Source organism: Pelophylax lessonae (assembly GCF_965119305.1).
Source record: "Pelophylax lessonae genome assembly, chromosome: 4".
Classification (NCBI taxonomy): domain Eukaryota; kingdom Metazoa; phylum Chordata; class Amphibia; order Anura; family Ranidae; genus Pelophylax; species Pelophylax lessonae.
The window spans coordinates 30,357,197-30,383,613 of record NC_138771.1 but is presented as its reverse complement, the minus strand read 5'-3'; the positions used below and the strand labels follow the sequence as shown (position 1 = coordinate 30,383,613).

The window sequence follows — 26,417 nt, the reverse complement described above, 5'->3', positions numbered from 1 at the left end:
AATGGATGAAAAACGGATGAAAAACGGATGAAAAATGGATGAAAAATGGATGAAAAACGAAATAAAAATTGATGAAAAATGGATGAAAAATGGATGAAAAATGGATGAAAAACGAAAGAAAAATGGATGGAAAACGGATGGAAAACGAAAGAAAAATGGATGGAAAACGGATGGAAAACAGATGAAAAACGGATGAAGAATGGATGAAGAATGGATGAAAAATGGATGGAAAACTGATACATTTGATGTGACTTAACTGATGAACTGAATGGGACCGTATGTGTGAAAGGGGCCTAAGGGAGATTCACCTTCTCTATTTGTCCTGTTTACCATTATCATTGAAAGTCATAGTAAAAGAAAATCCCAAATTTTGGGTAAAAAAGTTAGGCCCCTTTCATACATACAGTCCGTTCAGTTCATCAGTTCAGTCACGTCAAAATGTATCAGTTTTTCGTCCGTTTTTCGTCCGCTTTTTCGTCCGTTTTCGTCCGTTTTTCATCCATTTTTCATCCGTTTTTTTTACATCCTCTACAATGCAAAAACGTATGAAAAGCGGACCATTTGTCCGTTTACATTTGCTTTTCGTCCGATCTGTTTTTTTTTGACAGATGACAAATAGGGCATTCATCCGTTCCAAAAAACGGACATTGACAGAAGCGGATAAAAATGGATGATCATCCGTTGTCATTCATTTTTACATAGAGATGCATTGATGTCCGTTTTTTATCCGTCAACGGATGGATGAAAAGCTGACAAACGGACTGTATGTGTGAAAGGGGCCTAATAAAGGAGAAATCTTCCAATGGGGACACTAGTTCTGGTGGCCTTTGAGTCCCCGAAGGAATTCACTTAATTTGCAGGGATTTCATCTCACTTCCTGTTTTGGCCTATGGGACAGGAAGTGAAGGTAAATCTCTCCCACTTGGACACAGATCGCAAAAAATAAACCAACAGGGGTATAACTGTCCCTTTCTCTGTCCAAAATCAAAAATAAAGTTTTGCCTATAGTTCTACCGTAATCATTGAAGGTCATACTGTTTTTGGTTATCTGTTAATAATATTTGCCTTTTTATATTGTTTGGTAATATAGTGGCTGCAGTGGCCATTAACTCCAGTTGAAAGTGGTTTATTTGGGTGTCATCCTTTCATTTCAAAATCAAAAGTTAAAAGCAAAGGAAATTTTTCGAACGACATTGAAAAGAATTCTCTTACGAATCTTCCCAAGTATTTTCTTTTGAAGATCTATCAGACCAACTTAACCACTTCTGGACTGGAAAGGATTTGCCCCCTTAGTCCTCTTTCACACAGGCTGACCGGTCAGATCCTTCTGTCCGTTATTTTTGGCAGATCTGAACGGTCCCCCCATGCATCCCTATGTGGCATCGGATGTCAGCGGAGACATGTTCACTGACATCCGATCCGTCAAATCTGGACGGATGGAAACCCTATTTTTCATCCGTCCAGAGGATCGGATCGGATGGGATCGGATGAGAACGGACCGAAGGTCCGTTCCCATCCGATTCCCCCATAGAGATGTATGGGGAACTGACAGCTCTGTCTCTGAACACAGCACGGAGAACAGCTGTCATCCACCTGCTCAGCGGGGGATCGGCGGATCGATCCCCTCTGAGAAAAACAGACTCCGTCCAACGGAGCAGATAGTGTGAAAGAGCCCTTAATGACCAGGCCATATTTTGTGATTCAGCACTGCGTTATTTTAACGGACAATTGCGCAGTTGTGTGACGCTGTAGCCAAATAAAATGTCCTTTTTTCCCCACAAATAGAGCTTTCTATTGGTGGTATTTGATCACCTGTGCAATTTTTATTTTTTGCACTATAAACAAAAAAAGAGCGACAATTCTGAAAAAAAAAAAAAAAAAACAATATTTTTCACATTCTGCTATATAACATTCCCCAAAAAAAAAAAAAAATAAAAATAAAAATCAACATTTTTGTTAACATTTTAGGCCAATATGTTTTCTGCTACATATTTTTGGTTAAAAAAAAATCCCAATAAGCATATTTTGATTGGTTTGCACGAAAGTTATCGCGTCTACAAACTACGGGAAAGATTTATGTCATTTTTATTGTTTTTTTTTTTTTTTACTAGTAATGTCGGCGATCTGCGATTTTTAGCGGGACTGCGACATTGCGGCGGACAGATCGGACCCCTGACATTTTTGACACTTTGGGGGTTACCAGTGACATTACTACAGTAATCAGTGCTAAAAATATGCACTGTTACTGTAATAATGGCACTGGCAGGGAAGGGGTTAACACTGTGGGTGATCAAGAGGTTAAATGTGAGCCTAGGGGAGTGATTCTAACTGTATGGGGGGCGTGGCTTCTGAAATGACCATAGAGACCTGTGATCTTATATAGAAGGGTCACAGGCTCTCTGTGATCATTCCAGAGAGAAGAACGGTCGGCTGTGTTTACAATAGCTGTCAAAAATTGTGGTTGTTGGGGTTGGTGCGGACCAAGATAATATACCTGTGTCTGTGTGTTCACCTAAGTGTATTCAGTAAGTATTGTATTCACCGTCTATACCAATATAGCATACAAGGGAAAAGTGTTCTGCATAGGTCGCAGAAACAAGTTGGTTATATGGAGGGTGAATGATGCACAAGGTCACACATAAATGATGTGATAATAGGTCAATTTATTATGATAATATTGAGTGGGATGCACACTGTGCAGTACAAGTCATGAGGTTACAACGATAAACAGAAAACAAGACGGACAACATGAAACAAAAATACAAAAACGGTACAAAAAATGACTTATCAGGGTGAAAAATAGGGGATGTGGGAAGTTCACATGGAGTGTCTCAATCTTGAGCTTGTTCCTCTCACATATTTGTGTATGGCCTGATAAGTTCCTTGTGGAAGCTCGGGTGCAACGGGCAGGGCAGCCATCAGAAATTTTGGGGCCCCATACACAACTTTAGGCCTGGGCCCCCCCGGGTCTGACCACCAACATTCTGCAGGGCCCGCCCTCTGGCCATCCCACCAAATCCGCCCACTGGCCACCCCCCCCCCCACTTCTATTTTAACTTTTTTACAACTTAATACATGAAAATGAATCCAATCCAGGAAAGAGACATCCCCATATATTCAGCAAATAGACATCTCAATCCAGTAAAGGGACAGCCTCATATATTCAACAAAGAGGCATTCCAATCCAGTAAAGAGATGGCCTTATATATTCAGCAAAGACACATGCAAATCCAGTAAAGAGACGGCCTCATATATTCAGCAAAGACACATCCTAATCCAGTAAAGAGACGGCCTCATATATTCAGCAAAGAGACATCCAAATACAGCAAAGAGACAGTCTCATATTTTCAGCAAAGAGACATCGCAATCTAGCAAAGAGATATCCCTTCCACTGCATCGGCTTACTCCGCAGCCATCTTGCTTTAGCAATTGCTAGTTACTACAGCAGCAACAACTCGTTGGTTGGGGTCTGGGCGGCCGGGCCCCTCGGAACGCCTGGGCCCCCTACATGTGTATGGGCTGTCCCCCCCCCCTGATGGCTGCCCTGGCAACGGGGGGAGCGATATCACTTAATGTATGGTGCAGAGGGGCTGATCCGGTAAGAACGGGGGTTAATTGGAGAGGAATTCGATGCGGGTGGAGGATATGCTGGAGGGATAGTTAATCCTTTTGCATATTCCTCTGCATTGCCTACCAGGGCTGGGCTGTATAGCAGTTGGGTGTCCTAGTATGTGGGGAATGCCTAGAGCAGGGATCCTCAAACTAAGGCCCTCCAGCTGTTTCGGAACTACACATCCCATGAGGCATTGTAAAACTCTGACATTCATATACAAGACTAGGCATGATGGGAATTGTAGTTCCTTAACAACTGGAGGGCCGTAGTTTGAAGACCCCTGGCCTAGAGGGTGTATGCATGCATCGCGGCGACAGTGAGCAGCTGAGTTGCTGGTGTGTATGCAATTGCACTGGTATGGTGCCAGGGTTTACGTCCAGACTAAGCTACGCCACGCCACGCCCAGCAAAACTAGTTGACGTCATCAGCCCGGCTGTACACACACTACACTCCTGTAGTGGATGTCGGATGCAAGGGAAAGGAGCGCGCGGTTCACACAGACTGAGACAGCCGAGTCAGGAGGACACCGACCGTAAGAAAGGGAAGGAGAGCGGCAGACAGCAGCAGCTCAGCAAGCAGACAAGCACAGGACATCCGACAGGACAGGTACTTTTTGCGGGGCGAAGACACAGCCAGAGCTTACAGGTACATACACTGAGTACAAGATATACTGTCAGCAGGACCATTGTACCTTACAAAGTCCCCCAGAAACCCTGGCACCATACCAGTGCAATTGCATACACACCAGCAACTCAGCTGATCACTGTCGCCGCGATGCATGCATACACCCTCTAGGCCAGTGGTTCTTAACCTTGTTGGAGGTACTGAACCCCACCAGTTTCATATGCGCATTCACCGAACCCTTCTTAATTGGAAAAATAAAATATATAATTTTTTCAAATTCAAAACATAGGTATATATTATTTTAGGTATATATGACCAGCGTGCCCGCTTTTAATGCACAGTGACCAGCGTGCCCCCCTTCAATGCAGAATGACCAGCGTGCCCCCTTTCAATGGAGAATGACCAGCGTGCCCCCCTTTCAATGCGCAGTGACCAGCGTGCCCCCCTTTCAATGCGCAGTGACCAGCGTGCCCCCTTTCAATGCACAGTGACCAGCGTGCCCCCTTTCAATGCACAGTGACCAGCGTGCCCCCTTTCAATGCAGAGACCAGCGTGCGGCGTGCCCCCTTTCAATGCAGAGACCAGCGTGCGGCATGCCCCCTTCAATGCAGAGATCATCATTCGTGCCCCCTTTCAATGCAGAGAACAGCGTGCTGCGTGCCCCCTTCAATGCAGAGATCATCGTGCCCCCTTCAATGCAGAGACCATCGTGCCCCCTTCAATGCAGAGTGAACAGCGTGCCAACTTGCCAAGCCCCCCCCCCGAGACCAGTGCACTTGACTTACCTGTTGTAGCGGCGGCTTCTTCTCTTCAGTCCCCGCGTCTCCTCGAGTCCTCCCGCCTCCTCCTCGGCCAATGGCATTGGCCGAGGAGGAGGAGGATCCGTGTGACAATAGCGAATTTTCATTCGCTATTGTCACACAATGGGTGGGCTCGGGGCGCACTGCTCTGCGTCCTGGGTCCACCCTTTCCTACTAGAGCCAAATTGTAATAAGCGGGGAGTCAGGGACTGTCTGGGTGGAGGCGGCCTGGAGGAGAAAGGGGTGATGTCACTGGTTGCTAGACGCTAAGTGGCTCTAGCCTAGCAACCAATGCAGTGTGTGGGCTCCGGCCGCCTCCCTGCAGAGAGAGAGCGCCGACAGAGGACAGAGAGAGCAGCAGAGCGGTCAGCGGATCAGGAGGATGATCTACAGATGGTCACAACTCACAAGACAGTTCTGCGAACTTCCAAATATTTAGTAACCGGTTCTACGGTGCGAACCGGCTGAATCCCACCACTGTGCGTGTCGTCACGAATCATATGAGTAGGGTGTGCCTCCACCGAACCCACGAGACTGACTCACCGAACCCCTGGGGTTCTATCGAACCCAGGTTAAGAACTACTGCTCTAGGCATTCCCCACATACCAGGACACCCAACTGCTATACAGCCCAGCCCTAGTAGGCAATGCAGAGGAATATGCAAAAGGATTAACTATCCCTCCAGCATATCCTCCATCTGCATCGAATTCCTCTCCAATTAACCCCCGTCTTACCGGATCAGCCCCTCTGCGCCATACATTAAGTGATATCGCTCCCCCCGTCGCACCCGAGCTTCCACAAGGAACTTATCGGGCCATACACAAATATGTGAGAGGAACAAGCTCAAGATTGAGACACTCCATGTGAACTTCCCACATCCCCTATTTTTCACCCTGATAAGCCATTTTTTGTACCGTTTCTGTATTTTTGTTTCATGTTGTCCGTCTTGTTTTCTGTTTATCGTTGTAACCTCATGACTTGTACTGCACAGTGTGCATCCCACACAATATTATCGTAATAAATTGACCTATTATCACATCATTTATGTGTGACCTTGTGCATCATTCACCCTCCATATAACCAACTTTTTTCTGTGACCTATGCAGAACGCTTTTCCCTTGTTTACAACAGCTGACCATTCTTCTCTCAGCGGGGAGCGATCGCGGGTATCAGGCGGCAATCGGAGCCGCCTGCCCCGTGTATTGAAGTCCCTGCTGCCGAGTGGGGGCGGGAGCGTGCCGGCGGCGGCGCGTGCTTGCCACCTAGCAGCTGACGTATGTCTATGTCGTTTCGCGCAGGAGGGACAGTAAAACTGCGGCGGGCAGTCCGGAAGCGGTTAAAACGTTATACGGTCGGCAAGCGGTTAAAAGCAAACAAAATCTTTTGAACGACAAACAAATGTTGTGAGATGTGTTGTTGTGAGTATACGGTCGGCACGCATTCACCCCCTATCTGCAGGCGCGCGACCGAAGTAACCCTAGGTCGGTTCGCGCAGGAGGGTCGCCCGGCCGCAGTATATATGCGGTGGGCAGTCTGGAACCGGTTAACCCCCAGTTGGTGTTAAAGTGGTTTATTTTTGGTGTCATCCTTTCATTTCAAAATCAGAAGTTAAAAGCAAAGAAAATCCTTCGAACGACATTTGAAAATGTCCTGAGAATTCTCTTACGAATTTCCCTAAGTTTTTTCTTCCATCTAAGACCAACTTAAAGGAGATGTACAGCCAAAGCTCGTTTCACAGGAGTGCAGTTTGTTCTGCATTTCCGTGCTGAAGCCCGCTGTCGGTTGACGTCACAATGCCCGTCCAGGCTCAGGAAAGATCGCGACCATATGGTCAGTTTCCGCCCACAAGCCTGGACCGGCACCTGGCTCTCAGCGAGCTGCTGAGAGCCTGAGCTGGCCGTTCCCACCCCCTCCACAGCCAGCACTCAAATAAGCACAGGGAGCAGAGAGGCGGTGACTGACAGTCACCAGCTCTCTGCTCAGGGAGTTCTGAGAACCGAGCGATCGGCGATGTTTGATCGCTTTATTTTCAGTCTTAGAGCCAACGGGGGGCAGATGCAGCATCAGACTGATGCTACACCCACCTAGGTAAGTATTATTTAAAAAAAAAGAATATTCTCATTGTAATGGAACCAAGACCCACACTGTGTTTGTGTGCTTCTGTCAGAATACCGCTCCCTTCAGTCTGAACATAGAAATCAGATATTCTTGCTGCCCCCATACAAAACTAGCCGAGAATAGCTTGTATAGTTCTGGAACTTTTATTGAACAGGCTCACACACAATATATACCACACAGGAGGAAATCCCCCTCCTGATTAGAATACCCCACCAGGTCAGGTGCCTGATTACATTATCCTATGCAGATGAAATTGTGTACAAAAATATAATTAACCTGAACTACAGTAATTATCTAGCCATCTGGACAAACAATAGGTGAGTTAATTAAAAAATTAACAATGGGACAGACATGCTTAACAGAAAACACATCACACCTTAACCAGTTCTGGACCGGAAGGATTTGCCCCCTTAATGACCAGGCCATTTTTTGCGATTCGGCACTGCGTTACTTTAACGGACAATTACGCGGTCATGTGACGCTGTACCCAAATAAAATTGATGTCCTTTTTTTTACACAAATAGAGCTTTCTTTTGGTGGTATTTGATCACCTGTGCAATTTTTTTATTTTTTGCGCTATAAACAAAAAAAGAGCAACAATTCTGAAAAAAAAAACCAATATTTTTCACATTCTGCTATATAACAGTATAAAAAAAAAATAATTAAAAATCAAACTTTTTAACATTTTAGGCCAATTTGTTTTCCGCTACATATTTTTGGTAAAAAAAAAAAATCGCAATAAGCGTAGTTTGATTGGTTTGCACAAGTTATCGCGTCTACTAAGCACGGGAAAGTTTTATGTCTGTTTTTTTTTTTTTTTTTTTTACTAGTAATGGCGGTGATCTGCAATTTTTAGCGGGACTGCGACATTGCGGCAGACAGATCGGACCCCTAACTGACATTTTTGACACTTTTTGGGCGGACCAGTGACATTACTACAGTAATCAGTGCTAAAAATATGCACTGTTACTGTAATAATGACACTGGCAGGGAAGGGGTTAACACTATGGGTGATCAAGGGGTTAAATGTGCACCTAGGGGAGTGTTTCTAACTGCGGGGGAGGGGGGGACGTGGCGGGGGGCATGGCTTGTGAAATGATCACTGAGACCTGTGTTCCTATATAGAAGAATCACCGGCACTCTGTGATCATTCCAGGGAGAACAATCAGCTGGGTTTACAACAGCTGACTGTTCTTCTCTCTCAATGGGGAGCGATCGCGGGTGTCAGGCGGCAATCGGAGCCGTCTGCACCGGAGTCCGCGCTCCCGAGTGGGGGCGGGAGCGTGCCGGCGGCGGCGCGTGCTTGCCACCTAGCTGCAGGCGTGCAGCCGACATATGTCCACGTCGTTTCCCGCAGGAGGGCCGCCCTACCGGTGGGCAGTCCGGAAGTGGTTAATAAAAGTTATAGGATCGGCAAGCGGTTTAAAAGCAAACAAAATCTTTTGAACGACAAACAAATGTTGTGACAATGTTCTAAGAATTTTCATACGAATTTTCCTAAGATTTTTTTCCTAAAACTTTTCTTAAGAATTTTTTCATTTGAAATTCTATCCATCTATGGCCAGCTTTCCAGTAAGTTGGCGTCAGACATAATCCTGTTTATGGGCATATTTTTATCACAGCGCTAAATGGCCTTTAGCGGTGCCGGTGATCCGTGTTGAATAAATAGTGTAAATTGTCATCATGTGGGGACGGTAATCACTTAGGTGCTTTTTATGGCCTCTCGTATCTGGCTGCCCTGGTGATTATCCGGTAATTGCACCTTTTAATCTCATCATATTCCATTTAATGCCTGTCTTCCTGCAGCAACATTATACCTGCGTTGTCTAGATGTTGTCACTTCCGCAACTCTTCATCAATACTACCGTGTTTACTTTCTTCAGATTTCCGTCGAGCAAACCAAAGAGCGAATGGTTGGCTGCTGGTTCTTCACCTCTGGACCAATATCACTAAGTGCCAAAATTGGGAGGAAAGGTTACTGCAATGGTAAGGTTCACATTTTTTTGCAGTGCTTATTGTCATATGTAGGAACATAATCCACAGCTAAAACACTAATAAGCATAAAATATTCTAAAAAATGAATCTTGAATTCTGCTAAATTTATATTTACCATATATACTCGAGTATAAGCCAACCCAAATATAAGCCGAGGCTCCTAATTTTACCACAAAAACTGGGAAAACGTATTGACTTGAGTATAAGCCTAGGGTGGGAAATGCAGCAGCTACTGTACCCAACTGGACCAACACGAGACCCAAAACAGGGGCCGCGGGCATGGTGCAGGGGCTGTGGACATGGTACAGGAGATGTAGGGCTGTGGGCATGGTACAGGAGATGGTTCAGGCATGGCACAGGAGATGGTTCAGGCACGGCACAGGAGATGGTTCAGGCACGGCACAGGAGATGGTTCAGGCACGGCACAGGAGATGGTTCAGGCACGGCACAGGAGATGGTTCAGGCACGGCACAGGAGATGGTTCAGGCACGGCACAGGAGATGGTTCAGGCACGGCACAGGAGATGGTTCAGGCACGGCACAGGAGATGGTTCAGGCATGGCACAGGAGATGGTTCAGGCATGGCACAGGAGATGGTTCAGGCATGGCACAGGAGATGGTTCAGGCACGGCACAGGAGATGGTTCAGGCACGGCACAGGAGATGGTTCAGGCACGGCACAGGAGATGGTTCAGGCACGGCACAGGAGATGGTTCAGGCACGGCACAGGAGATGGTACAGGCATGGCACAGATATGGCACAGATGGTACAGGCATGGTACAGGAGATGCAGTGCTGCGGGCATGGTACAGGAGAATCTCCTGTACCATGCCCACAGCAATGCATCTCCCGAGGAGATGCAGGGGCTGCGGAGGAGTCTCACTTACCTTTCCACCTTACGTTTAAAAATGGCGCCGCCCGGCGCCAACACGTCACCGCGCATTCGCCGTCTGCCCAGGAATAGCCGAACGCGTACAGGCTTTCCCAAGCAGTGGCGGCGCATGTGCACTGACCGGGGAAAAGGTAAGTGAGACTGCGACTTGAGTATAAGCCAAAGGTGGGCTTTTTCAGCAAAAAAAAAATGCTGAAAAAGTCAGATTATACTCCAGTATACGATAGATGAAATAAAGGGTTTGCAGTTATATTACTAAAAATAGCGTATGAGTATCAATAGACGTGTGCGGTTTCTTTCATTCCGAAAAAATATTCAGACTAATTTTTCCTTATTCTGAGATTTGGATATATGCGAATACCCGAATTACAGTATAAATTAAGTTTTACCGAATGCTCCGAATAACATCGAATGTACATCGAATATCAGTGTAATTCAGACTGTAAACCTATTTCTGAACCCAAAGACTGTGTGTGCAGGGCCGGTGCAAGGATTTTTGCCACCCTAGGCAAAACATCCCAAGTTGCTGAAGGGGTTTAAACCAGTGGCGGCTTGTGCTCCATTGGTTGGGGGGTGGGGGGGGCGGCAGACGGACCTGGCCCACGGACTCCCCTTCCCCATCACTCCAGAGTCCAGTCCACACCAAATAACCCCCCCCCCAGCGGCGCCAGTTCACTTACCTTGTTCTTCTGGACTCTAAGGCGTCAATAGCTTCCCCCTCAGTCTCCATGTCCCCTCTCAGCGGCCGTCTTCTCCCTCCTCCGCCAATAGGATGCCTTCTCCTTCTCGTTGTCTCAGGACCCGCTTCCTGATTGGCCGTGAGGAGAATCAGTGTGGCAATAGCAAATATACATTCGCTATTGTCACACAACTGGGTGGGCTCAGGGCGCAGTGCTCTGCTCCCCGAGCCCACCCTTTTTTGAAGTATATTAGAGCCTCTGGCTCCAATCACGTGCTTCAAAAAAAATTAAAAACCCTTGATGGAATCCATGCATCCGGTGCCCTGCATGTAGATTAGGGGGCCAGACACATGGTAGAGGGGGACCGCCACTGGTTACTTACCTTGGCGCTGGGTTAGGCTCTGCCGGTGCCCCCTGCTAAGTTGCGCCCTAGGCGGATTCCTAGGTCGCCTTACAGGTAGCGCCGGCCCTGTGTGTGTTATTAGAGTACCATTTCGGAATAATGCTGTTTTTGTTAAGCCAAAGATCATTTACAGAGTCATTGTAATCATTTGATGAAGATTTTTCTTTTGTTTGTTCACTTTGCCACAATCAAATCGAAAAAAAAAAAAAAGCTAACGTTTTTGATTCCACTGATTTAAAGTTTATTTATTCAAACTTTTTAAATCAAAGAAAATCTGTAAATTCGAAGAAAATTTGAAAAAGACCTAAAACGAATTCCGAATACAAATCCCGAATACGAATTGAACGAATCAACAAAATTTAACAAAACGAAATAACTAGATTAACAAATCGAAACACATTTTTTCGTCATGCACATATTAAAGTATAATTTTCTTTATTCAGTAATACATGTAAAGAAAGTATCCATTCTCAACCAGGGTTCCTCCAGAGGTTGGTAGGGGTCCTTGAACTGTGGCTGATTGGCCTTCCTTTTGATGATGCCTGCATCATTCCCGAGCCAACGCCACTTGGCACAGCCAGTAGGATGACATTAAGGATCCTTGAATCTGTCTGTAAGGGTGTCACTCCGACCATTTTCCTGTAGCATTTTCCCACTGACCCCCCGATGAATTTCAGGGGTTCCTCCTGCTTAAAAGGTTAAGAAAAAAACATGAGTTTGGTGAAGGGGTTTTTCTGCCTGTAGGAGCATATGCCCGAAAACACCAGAAAAAGCCAAAGTGTGCATGGACACATTGGCTAACATGGAGGGGAGTTTCTAGGCACACAAAATGAGCTCAAAAGCTTGTAGGAGCCGCTTCTTTGAGCCCCATTGAGCTGCAGTGTGAATGAGCCCTTAGAGACACATTACTGACCACTGTCACTTGTGACCACTGTTGCATTCTGTGATATATAGTATAACAATTACAGCTCTTTCACACTACTGCAATGCACTCACTGACACCAATGTTGAGGGTTATTATTGCCTCCACTGACACCCATGTTGGGGGTTATTATTATTGGATCCACTGACACCAATGTTGGGGGTTATTATTATTGGATCCACTGACACCAATGCTGGGGCTCATTATTGTATCCACTGACACAAACGTTGAGAGTTATTATCGCATCCACTTACACTAGTGATGGGAGTTATTATCGCATCCACTGACACCAATGCTGAAGTTATTATTGCATCCACTGACAACAATGTTGAGGGTTATTATCGCATCCACTGACACCAATGTTGAGGGTTATTATTGCATCCACTGTGCCAACGACACCAATAAAGGGGGTTATTATTACCTCCACTGACACCCATGCTGGGGGTTATTATTCCATCTACTGACACCAGTGCTAGGGGTTATTGTTACATCTATTGTCACTAGTGCTGGAGGTTGTTATTACATCTACTGATACCACTGCTGGGGGGTTATTATTGCATCCGCTAACAACAGTGTTGAGGGCTATTATTGCATCCACTGACACCAATGATGGGATTATTATTAAATTCACTGACACCAATGCTGGGGGTTATTATTGCATTTACTATCAGCAATGCTGAGAGTTATTATTGCATCCATTGACACTAATGCTGAGGTTTATTTTTGCATCCTCTGACACCAATGTTGAGGGTTATTATAGCATCCACTGTGCCAACAACACCAATCAAGGGGGTTATTATTACCTCCACTGACACCCGTGCTGGGAGTTATTATTACATCTACTGACACCCGTGCTGGGAGTTATTATTACATCTACTGACACCAATGCTGGGGGTTATTGTTGCATCCGCTGACACCAGTGTTGAGGGCTATTATTGCTTCCACTGATACCAATGATGGGATTTTTATTAAATCCACTGACACCAATGATGGGATTATTATTAAATTCACTGACACCAATGCTGGGGGTTATTATTGCATCCACTATCTGCAATGCTGAGGGTTATTATTGCATCCACATACAGCAATGCTGGTGATTATTATTGCATCCTCTTACACCATTGTTGAGGGTAATTTATTGCATCCAATGACACCAATGCTAGGGGTTATTATATTTAATATATTTATTATTATACATTATATGAAGAAATATATATATGTGTGTGTGTGTGTGTGTGTGTATGTGTGTATATATATATATATATATATATATATATATATAATATACTTGTACACTGAATATGTACTTATAAAAATAATAATATAGATACTTTACATGTTATGCCTCCTCTTTAGGGGAAGCTGTTGCAATTTATGCAGAAATTGAGAATGGTTCTTCACGTCTAATAGTTCCCAAAGCTGCTATATACCAAACTCAGAGCTTTATAGTCCATGGGAAGACTAAAACACATAAACAGATGCTAGCAAGTGTGCGTGGAAACCATATCGCCTCAGGAAGCACAGAAACTTGGAATGGGAAGACACTTAAAATACCTCAAGTAACACCCACCATCCTGGACTGTCAGATCATCCGCGTGGAGTACGTTTTAGCGGTGAGTCCACTCAATAAATATGAGAGAAACTGCTTGGGAATGGTGGCAGTTCTGATGAATTTGACGATCTAAAGAAATAGTGGCTGTACATTTGAAAAGTGAATGTTCACTGAGCTTAGAATCTCCTAAAGCGGAACTGCAGGGAAAGTAGGAATGATCTCTTGCAACAGGGTTGCCCTTGCACTGTAAGGGTTAAATTCACGCAAAGGTCTAGAAGGCCACTCCTGCAGGCTCCCTCCTTCTTGCAGCCTTTTCTATCTTTCGTTTCGCAGCTGTAGGTCCTCTCATGTCATCCAGTCCAATGCAGAACCCATAGTCCTGCACTGAGCGCGTGGATACCAAGGGACACTCCACCATTATGAGCACAGGGGAGTGCCGGCTGCCGAAGAAAGCAGAGAATAATGTATTTGAAACTGATTTTCTCATCCCCTAGACCTAATTGAGCATTTAACCCAAGTAATGTGGGGGCAACTGCGCTGTAAGGGAGGGATTTTTATTTTCTCTGATGTTGAGCTTCAAATAAACCAATCGTGTGTGACCAAAAATCAAGTTTTTTTAAATTTCCCTGAGCTTTCTTTTGGTGGTATTTTATCACCACTGGGTTTTTTTTTTTTGCTAAACAAACTAAAAAAGACTGTACATTTGGGGGGGGGGGGGGAATGTTTTTCTTAGTTTCTGTTAAAAAACTTTGCAAGTAAGTAATTTTTCTTCGTCACTAATGTGCGCTAATGAGGCTGCACTGATGGACAATGATGAGGCTGAACTGAAGGACAATGATGAGGCTGCACTGATGGACAATGATGAGGCTGCACTGATTTGCGCTGATGAGGCTGCACTGATGGGTAATGATAAGGCCGCATTGATGAGGCGTCACTGATAGGCACTGATATGTACTTATAGTTGGCACTAATAGGCTGGACCGATAGGCGCTGATGGGGCTGCACTGATGATCAATGCTCTGATTAGAAGTGTAAACAATGTGCTGACAGCCTTACAGGTTATCGGCAATCCTTTCCTCACACAGACACAGCGCGTGAGGAAAGGACTGCTGATAACCAGCAAGTCTGTTTATGTGTATTTAAATGGTAAAGGGCCTCTGTGCTAAGCCCTTAAACCCAATCTGTAATCAGCTGTGTCCAAAGGACAAAGCGGTCACAAAGCATGCCCGATGCGTGCCCCAGGGAGTTTGGTTCTGGGAGGAAGTCCATGGACGCCCTCAGAGTACTAGACTACTGCACTGTAGCTGTCTTTCGGCTATAGCATGGAACTAAAGTGGTTAATAAATCAACTGTAATGCTACCCCCGTATAAGCCGCTGGATTGAATGGGTCCTCTGTGTACTAACATACAATATCACACTCAAGGTAATACTTAGTACCCAATGGTAGTGCTAGTGCTAGTGCTATATAATAACTGGGTATGCACTGTGCAAAAGAAAAGGAGGATGGTAGAGGGGGAGCAGGGAAACAAAGGGGGACTTGCACAATAATTATTACAAGAGAGGCCATCTTTTGAGATGTTCTTCTGCCAGCTATCGTTGGGGCCCTTTAAAAGCATCTTTGCACTTAATGACAGTATCAGTTAACCTGCATGCAGTAAAGGTACAAAATATAAATGGTACAGATGCAGTCAGGTTTGGAATAAGTGTTGCAATAATTGCAGTGTGGATTGGGTACACTTGGTGTTCTGCTCTCAGTGGCTCAGTCCCTGCTAGCAGTATCAGCAATGGGTGATTAGCCCTCTCACCAGTCCCTGGGATGCTGCAGTGACCTCTTGCTGTAGAAGGGGGCCCCTCAGTCTCCCCCCAAAAGCCTTGGGTGATCAGCAGTGGAAAGCAGAGGGTGAGAGGATGCTCCAGTCCCCCTGCAGCAGCAGTGAAGGTGCTGTGATGTGGGTGGAGCTGCGCTGCACCCAGGTGTCCTCACTCGCAGTCTCACGCTCAGATCTCCACTGGTATGGTCTCTTGCTAGCAGGCAGATATCCAGACAGAGGTGCTCAGTACCAAAAGGAAGAACTTTTCCGGGGCAGTTTAATAAAAATCATCTCTCCACTCCTTCTACTGCACAGTGTATATTGGGATCTGTGGTGTAGCTGTCTTAAACTACAATTCCCAGGATTCTCAGCGTTCTGCATAAAAGTCTATAGGCTTGCTTGGCTTTAGCTCTCCCCCCTGCTGGCCGGAGGAGGATGATCCAGCATAACATTAATATTACAGTAGAGGGAGAGAGGGGAATAAAGAGCAATGTGTCCTTCTCCATGTTGCTGTAGCCCAACTCCTGGCTACACAACCTTGCCAGTGAATGATGGGAATGATATGATCCACAATACATACAGCTACAGGGATAAGTGGAGGTTTAATTAGATCCACAGTACATACAGCTACAGAGGTCAGTTGAGAGTTGTTGTAAAATTCTGTTTAATACCGCTTTAAAAGTCATGAAAATAACTCTGTCTAAGCTATGAGGATTGAGTAATACTTTTTGATTTGCAAATGTTAATGTTGGCTAGTGGAAAGCAATATGTTAATTGATCATAACAATACCTTATTTACCATCTGCAAAACCTTGTTCATCGTTGCACTTTCCTGTTAATTTATAACACTTTGAATTAAGAGGAAAATTACTGATTTTTCTTTTACTTATTTAGGTGTATATTCACATTCCCGGTGCACAAAGACTGATGGTGGAGCTTCCTCTAGTTATAGGCACGGTGCCATTCAATGGGTTCACGTACAGGAACTCTAGTGTGGCCAGTCAGTTTACAGTGGACATGAGTTGGCTTGCCCTGACACTGCCGGAACACCCAGAAGGTAGAAAATGATTCACAAAATTTTGTATGTTTTGTACAAACTCTAGAAGGTATTGAATGTGATAAGCAATATACTACCAGGCCCGGTGTCCGAGAGCAGGGAAGTGACCGGGACAGGAGCGGAGATGACTCGTATTTCAGCACAGCTGTTTTAATGTACCCGCTGCATTACATACAGTGCCGAGTACCGGAAGTGACGAGGGGTAGGTTTTTCTCACGGGTAGGTAATTCTCACGGAACACCGGTGTTCCGTGAGAATTACCTACCCTGTGAGAATTACCTACCCCTCGTCACTTCCGGCCAGAAGCATCTGAGCATCGCAGCAGTGCGCATGCTCAGAGCGCCGGATACCTAATGGCAGAACAGAGGAGCTTACTAGTGCGCATGCGCACTAGTATAAAACGATCACGGTGTACCGTGTAAAAAACCTACCGACGCGGCACTTACCTAAAACAGCTGTGCTGACATACGAGTCATCCCCGCACCTGTCCCGGTCACTTCCCTGCTCTCGGATAGTAAATATAAAAGCGGCGGCGGCTGTATGAAAACATAAATCACTGAGCCGAAAGCCGCTTTTATATTTACTTGCTGAGAGCAGGGAAGTGACCGGGACAGGTGCGGGGATGACTCGTATGTCAGCACAGCTGTTTTAGGTAAGTGCCGCGTCGGTAGGTTTTTTTCACGGTACACCGTGATCGTTTTATACTAGTGCGCATGCGCACTAGTAAGCTCCTCTGTTCTGCCATTAGGTATCCGGCGCTCTGAGCATGCGCACTGCTGCGCTGCTCAGATGCTTCTGGCCGGAAGTGACGAGGGGTAGGTAATTCTCACAGGGTAGGTAATTCTCACGGAACACCGGACTAAGAAGCAATATTGCCAACCACCATCTTCCATCCCAAAGCACAATTCAGTCTGCATTTGAAAATGTAACATTAACCACTTGCCTACCTGGGCTTCACCCTTTTGGCCTCCCTCCTTCACTCATACAAGCTGTACGATAGCTTCCATCAATAAAAATAAAAGTGATCTATGAATGAAAGAAGCAGACCTTTCACTTATCCACCCGTCCTCCATTCATAGCTCACTTTTCATTTATGAAAGCTATATGTAGCACCCTCTAGTGTAGAGTGCTAGGTTTACATAGTTTGTTAGTGTTGGTAAATTTGGCATGGCTAAGAGCCAGGCTGAGTTGAATTTGGGTCAGGGTGAGTGACTCAGGGAGGCTGGATGACTCATCTGGTACCCTCCCCCCATTTGCTGGAACCTTGGAGAAGCTTCCAGAAGAATGGGAGGGAGGTTAGGCGGAGCTGCCTGAAATACTGGGCTCACAGGGGGTAGGCTTCTCTTAAATACTCAGGGTCAGGCCAGAGTTTGGATGGAAGCTGGAGCTGGTGTGCTGAGAAGGCTGTTGGTGGCTCTTGAGGGTAACCCCTAGACGGGGGGGCTTGGGTGCCGGAGGGATCATCTTACAACACACGAAGGAGTCCTGTCCAGAGGTACAAAAGCAAGATTTAGGACAGCAGGATCCAGCGAGCACATCCAGGGGGTTCCTAGGAGAGGTCAGCTGGGAAGGCTGGTGAGTGTGCAGTCTGGGAGGACTGTGATATGTAGCCTGGAGGGCTGGTGAATCGAGCTGCTGCAGCCAGATGGGCTGGCAGAGCCTGAAAAAGCAGTGCTGGGACCAGTGAGCACGGTAGGAAGTGTAGTGAAAAGTGCTAGTGGTGTCTCCCCATTGTTCTGAAGAATAGGGGTCCGCATTCCCTGCCTGTAAAGGGCCATTGCTACAGACTTTTTCTTAGGGTGACACCACAGTGAATCCGCAAGCAAGTTTTGTGCAGGGGGAAGGAAAAGTGTGTATATAGACTGTGTATATAGTTAGTGTCTCTGAAGAAGTATTTGTCCAGTCAAGTAGGCATCCTATAATCATCCTATCCCCCATCAAAGTTTATTAACCCCTACATAAAACCCCAAAAAAACGAATTTGCTTAACTGTTTCCTGTCTCAAGTATGCCTGTGGAAATTAGGTGTGCCTGGTTGTGCAGGATGGGGATCCCTATTCACCAGCGGCTCCTACGTGGGGTGCGCTACATATAGTACAACTTCTATGACTGGAGGATGTGGGTAAAAATGGTAGGCACAGTCGGTATTCTTAATGAGTACAGTATATATGACAGGTCCGTTGGCTCTGTTAAGACCCCAGCACCAGAATATTTCAACTGAAGCAGCAGCCATTCAGCACAAGGGACACACTGCACTGACTGTAAGCCATGTCCTTTGTGCTGATTTTTTAAAAAATATTTTTGACTAAACTTAGCTATATTTATCACATGCAATCAATGTACAGATTATTTTCATGTTAGTCATCCTTGTATTGTACTGTTAACATATAATAATAATGTATATAACTCTGGCATGTAAGCAATGCTGTCTAATCAGATCATTATGTAATACCAAAATGCCTGCAGGTGAGTTTTATAATATTAATTAGCAGAATAACTATTGTTCTTATTATTAGCCCTTTCAACATATGTGAGCCAATTAATTCTCTGCGCTACCACCTCGATGACACAATACCCAAACTAAAACCCCATCAACATACGTAAATATTCACCTCTAGTTGATGCTGGACACTGTCTTGTGTTCCTACATCAAACAAAATTAATATACTGAAAAAGTGCAGCACAACCAATAAACTTGAAATGCCAACAATCGTCACTTGCGGGTTTGCGTAATTACGTCACTAGCTCCGCCCCAATGCATTTCGTCAGTGAACTTGTGACTTCCTCAAGGGGAAAGGGGGATCATATTTTTTTTAATATGAACTTAATTAAAGGACTGCACAAATTAACAAATACACTTGGAACATTTGGAATAAGTAGATCTTTATTTATCTGTAAATATCACAATGTAATACCCAATAGAGTCACAGAGTGTCACTATCATACCATATTGCAGTGGTCTCCAAACTGTGGCCTGAGGGCTGGATGCAGCACTTGGCTAGCCTTTATTTGGCCCTTGGGGCACTTTCCTCCCAATGATACAAGGTACTATTCCTTCTACTGACACCAACAGTATTAATTCCTGCTTCTGACATTAATGATAGGTCATTATTCCTCCCAGTGACACCAACAACGGAGCACTATTTCTTCCACTAATACCAATGATGGGGCACTATTCCTCCCGTTAATACTAATGATGGGGCACTATTTCTTCCACTAAAACCAATGATGGGGCACTATTACTCCCACAAATACCAATGTTGGGGCACTATTCCTCCCACCAATACCACTGGGGTACTATTCCTCCTCCTACTGACCACAAACCTTGGGCTCATGTTTAGCCTCACCGATGGTGGGCCCTTGGCTAGCATTTATTTGGCCCTTGGAGCACTTTTCCTCCCAATGATACGAGGCACTATTCCTCCCGCTTACACCAACAGTGGGGCATATTTCCTGTTGCCGACACTAATAAGGGGTTATTATCCCCCCCCCCCCCACTAGTATTAATGATGGGGCACTATTCCTTCCACTGACGCCAACATTGGAGCACTATTTTATCCGTTAATACTAATAATTGGGCACTATTCCTCCCACTAATACCAATGATGGGGCACTGTTCCTCCCACTAATACCAATGATAGGGCACCATTCCTCCCACTAATACCAATGATGGGCACTATTCCTCCCACTAATACCAGTGATGGGGCACTATTCCTCCCACTAATACCAATGATGGGGCACTATTCCTCCCACTAATATCAATGATGGGGCACTATTCCTCCCACTAATATCAATGATGGGGCACTATTCCTCCCACTAATACCAATTATGGGGCACTATTCCTCCCACTAATACCAATGATAGGGCACCATTCCTCCCACTAATGCCAATGATGGGGCACTATTCCTCCCACTAATATCAATATTGGGGCACTATTCCTCCCACTAATACCAATGATGGGCACTATTCCTCCCATTATTACCAATGATGGGGCACTATTCCTCCCACTAATACCAATGATGAGGCACTATTCCTCCCACTAATACCAATGATGGGGCACTATTCCTCCCACTTATACCAATGATGGGGCACTATTCCTTTCACTAATACCAATGATGGGCACTATTCCTCCCACTTATACCAATGATGGGGCACTATTCCTTTCACTGACACCAACAATGAATCACTATTTCTTCCATTAATACTAAAAATGGGGCACTATTCCTCCCACTAATACCAATGATGGGCACTATTCCTCCCACTTATACCAATGATGGGGCACTATTCCTCCCACTAATACCAATGATGGGGCACTATTCCTCCCACTAATACCAATGATGGGCACTATTCCTCCCACTTATACCAATGATGGGCACTATTCCTCCCACTAATACCAATGATGGGCACTATTCCTCCCACTTATACCAATGATGGGCACTATTCCTCCCACTAATACCAATATTGGGGCACTATTCCTCCCACTAATACCAATGATGGGCACTATTCCTCCCACTTATACCAATGATGGGGCACTATTCCTCCCACTAATACCAATGATGGGCACTATTCCTCCCACTTATACCAATGATGGGCACTATTCCTCCCACTAATACCAATGATGGGGCACTATTCCTTTCACTGACACCAACAATGGATCACTATTTCTTCCATTAATACTAAAAATGGAGCACTATTCCTCCCACTAATACCAATAATGAAACACTTTTTTTCTTCTACTAATACCAATGATGTGGGGCATTATTCCCCTAGGCCATTGATGGCGAACCTTGGTGCCCCAGATGTTTAGGAACTACCATTTCCCATGATGTTCATGCACTCTGCAGTGTAGTTGAGAATCGTGGGAAATGCAGTCCCAAAACATCTGGGGTGCCAAGGTTCGCCATCACTGTTCGCCATTACTCAAGGACAGTAAACTGGCCCTTTGTTTGAAAAATTGGAGACTGCTGTCATTATGGCTAATATGTTGGCTAATTTAATTTTTTTGTTTGATGGATTAAGGCATTTCAAGTTTAGTGGTGGCGAGGCACTATTAAAATATATTCATTTTAAAAATATGTATTATATTAATTAGTATTGTATTGTATAAAAATATCTGTCGGAATAATTTCTATATTCATTTTATTTCAATGCCGTAAAATATATACATTATACAAAGGAAAATGGTGTCCTATTATTTTTGATAATGCTATGAATTTATTTTTTTAAACATTCGATTTTTTTTTTTTTTTTTTTTTACACCACCAGCACCACCAAATTATGCTGATGTTGTTTCGGAGGAGGATCTTTCATGGTGCGCCCCACCATCATTCACAGAACAAAACGTCTTATTAGAAGGACTCTGCTTTCCTTCATTTGCTGTCATCCAGGAGTTCCAATTTCAACCCCCACCGCTATATTCAGAGGTAAGACGGTGTGATAAGTGGACTTCAGTTCTTAGGCCAAGTGCGGATTCCCCTTGTATCTATTTGGGTTGGTTAACAACAAAAGTTTACTCAATCTTGCTTTAAAAACAAAGGCCATATAGCTCAAATTCAACCGTTTTTTGATGAATCAGCTGAAATTAGAGCCATGAGCGGCCCGGCTGCAAGCACCGCCCATCAATATCAGAAAAAAGCTCTTTAACCTCTTTACCACCGGAGGATTTTGCTGTCTTACGTCCAGGCCACTTTTTGCGATTCGGCACTGTGCGACTTTAACTGACAATTGCGCGGTCATGCAACGCCGTCCCCAAACTAAATTTACGTCCTTTTTTTCCCACAAACAGAGCTTTCTTTTGGTGGTATTTGATCACCTCTGCGCTTTTTATTTTTTGCGATATTAATAAAAATATGCGAAAATTTTGAAAAAATAATATTTTTCTACTTTGACAGTTAAAAAATATCCAATATATTAAATTTTTGTCATATATTTAGGCCAAAATGTATTTAGCTACACGCCTTTGACAAAAAAATTCTCAATGAGCGTATTTTTAACCGCTTTATGACCCCATTCCTGACCAGGCCATATTTTGCGATTTGCCACTGCCTTATTTTAACAGACAATTGCGCGGTCGGGCAATGCTGTACCCAAATTAAATTTATGTCCTTTTTCCCCCCACAAACAGAGCTTTCTTTTGGTGGTATTTGATCACCTGTGCAATTTTTACTTTTTGCGCTATAAACAAAAAAAGAGCAATTTTGCAAAAATAACAATATTTTTCAAAATTTTTTATATGAAATTCCCCCAAAAGAAAATGTAAAAATCTAATTTTTTTTTAACATTTTAGGCCAATTTGTTTTCTGCTACCTATGTTTGGTAAAAAAAAATCCCAATAAGCGTATTTTGATTGGTTTGCGCAAAAGTTATTGCGTTGACTAACTAAGGGAAAGATTTTTGTCATTTTTACCTAGATGTGATGGCTGCATTTGTTTTCTTTTTTAAGGCTATCTTTCTTCTATGTTCATCTGGTGATCAAGCCAGCAAGTCTGTTGTTTTTGCACAGCACAAGCTCTCCAGCAAAATGTATCAGTTTACATGGACGAGACAAACTGCTTGACACTGGCAGGGCTGATTAAAAAGATCAAATTATATTTGTTAATGTAAAACCTTTATCCCAAAAGGAAAAAAATAAATGGTTTGCTGTAACTCACTATAAAGCGTGAGATGGAGTTTGGCTTCAGCTTGTTGGTGTATTTAAATGTGCCAATAGATTTAACACTCCCCTCCTCCCACACTGACAATGCTGCTGCCTGCTGTGCTTCCTGTGCTCATCCCTCCAGAGTTATGTTTCACTAATACTAGAGCTGTGTAACTGGCCAGATCACCAGGTGAAAACAGAGGGGAAAAAGCCAAAGGAAAGAAAACTAATACAGCCACCACATCTAATGATTGTCAAGTTGCAATATATAACATTTTTGGTTTTGGGTGTGTGTGTGTGTATATATATATATATATACAGTATCTCACAAAAGAGAGTACACCCCTCACATATTTATAAATATTTTATTATATCTTTTCATGTAACAACACGTGCTGAGGGATGTACTCACTTTTGTGAGCAACTGTGTGTGTATGTATATATATATTGTAGCAGAGTGTCCCAGAGAGAGCCAGGAAAAGTCCTGTTCGGGGTTTATACATCTCCCAGGCATCTCTCGTATACCTTTAGGGATCTCTGATCCATGATCCAGTTCAGATCTTGGTCCTCTTCCCCAGGCCAATTTAAACTCACCTGAGACAGACAGCAGCTCTCTCTCAGCCTGGGAACACAGACAACGTTTGTCTGAGTGTGGAAGGTCAGTAAAACTACCAGTTTGTGTAGTTTGTAGAACACACTTTCCCTAAAAAATCAGCAGACTCTATCCCTAACAGGATTGATAAGAGATCGTAGATCGGGTGACTGCAAACCCCACCCCACACAGCAATGTCGATTGTAGTTTGTAGAACACACTTTCCCTAAAAATCAGCAGACTCTCTCCCTAAAATGCCTACAAATCGCCCTGCCTAACACACTCCGACCTGTCCCTCAATCCTCTTCCCCAGGCCAATTTAAACTCACCTGAGACAGACAGCAGCTCTCTCTGTTGTCTGAGTGTGGAAGGTCAGTAAAACTACCAGTTTGTGTCTTTTGAAGCGGACAAGCTGTAGGCTTGCTCAGTCTGTGTTAGTTAGGGACTGCATTGTGTGTAGTAAGCGCCGGGACACGGCTAGGCTTTTATTTATTATTATTATTACTGCTTGTTTCCTAAAAAAGCACTGTACAGCACCTGTATATAACACCAATAAACACCGCACTGTTTGTCACTGCCACACTGGATTTGGTATCTGTGCCTGAAAGACTGCTCATCCTGTTCCCCAGCTTACTATATATATATATATATATATATATATATATATATATATATATATACACACACACACACACACACACTAAATTATCAAAAGTATTGGGACACCTGCCTTTACACGCACATGAACTTTAATGGCATTCCAGTCTTAGTCTGTAGGGTTCAATATTGAGTTGACCCACCCTATGCAGCTATAACAGCTTCAACTCTTCTGGGAAGGCTGTTCACAAGGTTTAGGAGTGTCTATGGGAATGTTTGACCATTCTTTCAGAAGTGCATTTGTGAGGTCAGGAAACTGATGTTGGAGAGAAGGGGGCTTGGCTCGCAGTCTCCGCTCTAATTCATCCCAAAGCTGTTCTATCGGGTTGAGGTCAGGACTCTGTGTAGGCCAGTCAAGTTCCTCCACCCCACCCCAAACTCACTCATCCATGTCTTTATGGACCTTGCTTTGTGCACTGGTGTGCAGTCATGCTGGAACAGGAAGGGGCCATCCCCAAACAGTTCCCACAAAGTTGGAAGCATGGGGGCTCTGATGCTCCAAAAAAAGACCGCTGCTTCACTCACAGTACTAGTCCTGGCCAAGACCAATTCCGCTGGTTCCACCCTTGGCTGCCACTGCCTGGTATCCAGCAACTAGTGACCTCACGTAATGTAGAGAGAGACCCCAGCATTCACAGCAGAGGAGGATGTAACTTCCTCCTCCTCCTATGCTCATCTCCACCCACCTCCTCCAGCCTCTGCTTGGCGACCCCCTGCTGAGAGAGGGAAGGGAAGTGGATTTGTCTGAGGTGGGACTGGGGACGGAACCTGTTGGGCTGTCATGACGGAGGCCTGCAGAGATGCAGGGACAGAGAGGAAGGTGCTGGATGACAGGTGGCACCCTCAGAGGGATAGAAAGGGGAGGAGGAGGTCACATCCTTAGATCTCAGGGGTGGGAAGTGGCTAAACTATGGCGCCGTGAGGACACGAGGCAGAGGAGCTCCCTGAGCTAGTGGTGTGATCCAGCCTCCACAGCCAGCGGCTGTACACGCTGCCCCAGACCTGCATCCCGCCGGCATACATGTCCGTTGCCGAACCGGTGGAACCGCCACAACCGCCGAGCAGACGCCCCGGACATATCGTCCTACTTCCTCCGGCGTCCTGCAGCCCCGCAAGGCAGAGCGGGGTCCAACATGGCTCAATTGCGCCCAGCAACCGCGGGTTCAGCGTCTCAAAAAAAGCCGGCAACCAAAGCAATCCTGGCTCAGGAGCTGGCGGACGAGGTGATACTTAGGAGCCCCCCCCCCCGCTATCGAACCCCCCCCCAGGAATGAGCAGCGGAACTGACAATTAGGCCACAGATTCAACTGCATCAGCCCCAGCCACCGCAGACAACTGAATGGAGAGACTTCTGTGCCTCAATTCCTACTAAACAGGATATCCATGAAATGGCTGCTACAATAGTAAGTGACTTGAAAGCTGAAATAAACTCTATTAAATCGAGAATAGATGAAACAGACACCAGGGTTAATGCAGTGGAGGTGGTGCAAGTTAAGCATGAATCTAGAATCTCGGCCATAGAAAATGCACAGGAAACTTTTCATAAGCAACTTACCATGTTTTTGCTGCAGCAAGATGATATAGAAAATCGCAGCCGTAGAAACAACATTCGGCTGAGAGGGCTGCCAGAAAGAATTGGGGGTCATGAGTTAAAATCCGTAGTGACGGGGATTTTCAATAATTTATTGGGAAACCCCCTTGAGGACACTATTGAAATCGACAGAGTCCACAGGGTGAAAGCCCCACAGAGGGCAGATAAGGATTTGGTGTCGGATGTTATAATTAGAATCCATTTCTATTCAGTCAAAGAGGAGATTATGAGGCAGGCTTGGGCCCAGAACCCACTGGAATATGAAGGCATAAATATCAAATTGTTACCAGACCTTTCTCGGAATACACTTCGTATGAGGGCATCATTTAAATCCTTGTTGGAGGTCATACGGAATAAAGGGGCCACGTATCATTGGGGCCACCCCTTCCATTTCATTGTATTAAAAAACGCAAATACTTTCATCCTGAAATGGCCCGATCAATTACAGGACTTTTTTGCTTTTCTTGAATCCCCTCC

The 26,417-nt window shown here is 44.9% G+C and overlaps 1 protein-coding gene across 1 annotated transcript in view; it reads left to right on the top strand.

The window, feature by feature from the left end:
- ARRDC4 (arrestin domain containing 4) overlaps positions 1 to 26,417 on the top strand; it is a 112,406-nt gene that overhangs the window by 80,107 nt on the left and 5,882 nt on the right. The window contains exons 4-7 of the mRNA XM_082253183.1: positions 9,039 to 9,141; positions 13,401 to 13,657; positions 16,303 to 16,465; positions 21,729 to 21,886. Coding sequence (XP_082109309.1) covers positions 9,039 to 9,141; positions 13,401 to 13,657; positions 16,303 to 16,465; positions 21,729 to 21,886 — 681 coding nt within the window. The remainder of the gene's footprint in view (positions 1 to 9,038; positions 9,142 to 13,400; positions 13,658 to 16,302; positions 16,466 to 21,728; positions 21,887 to 26,417) is intronic.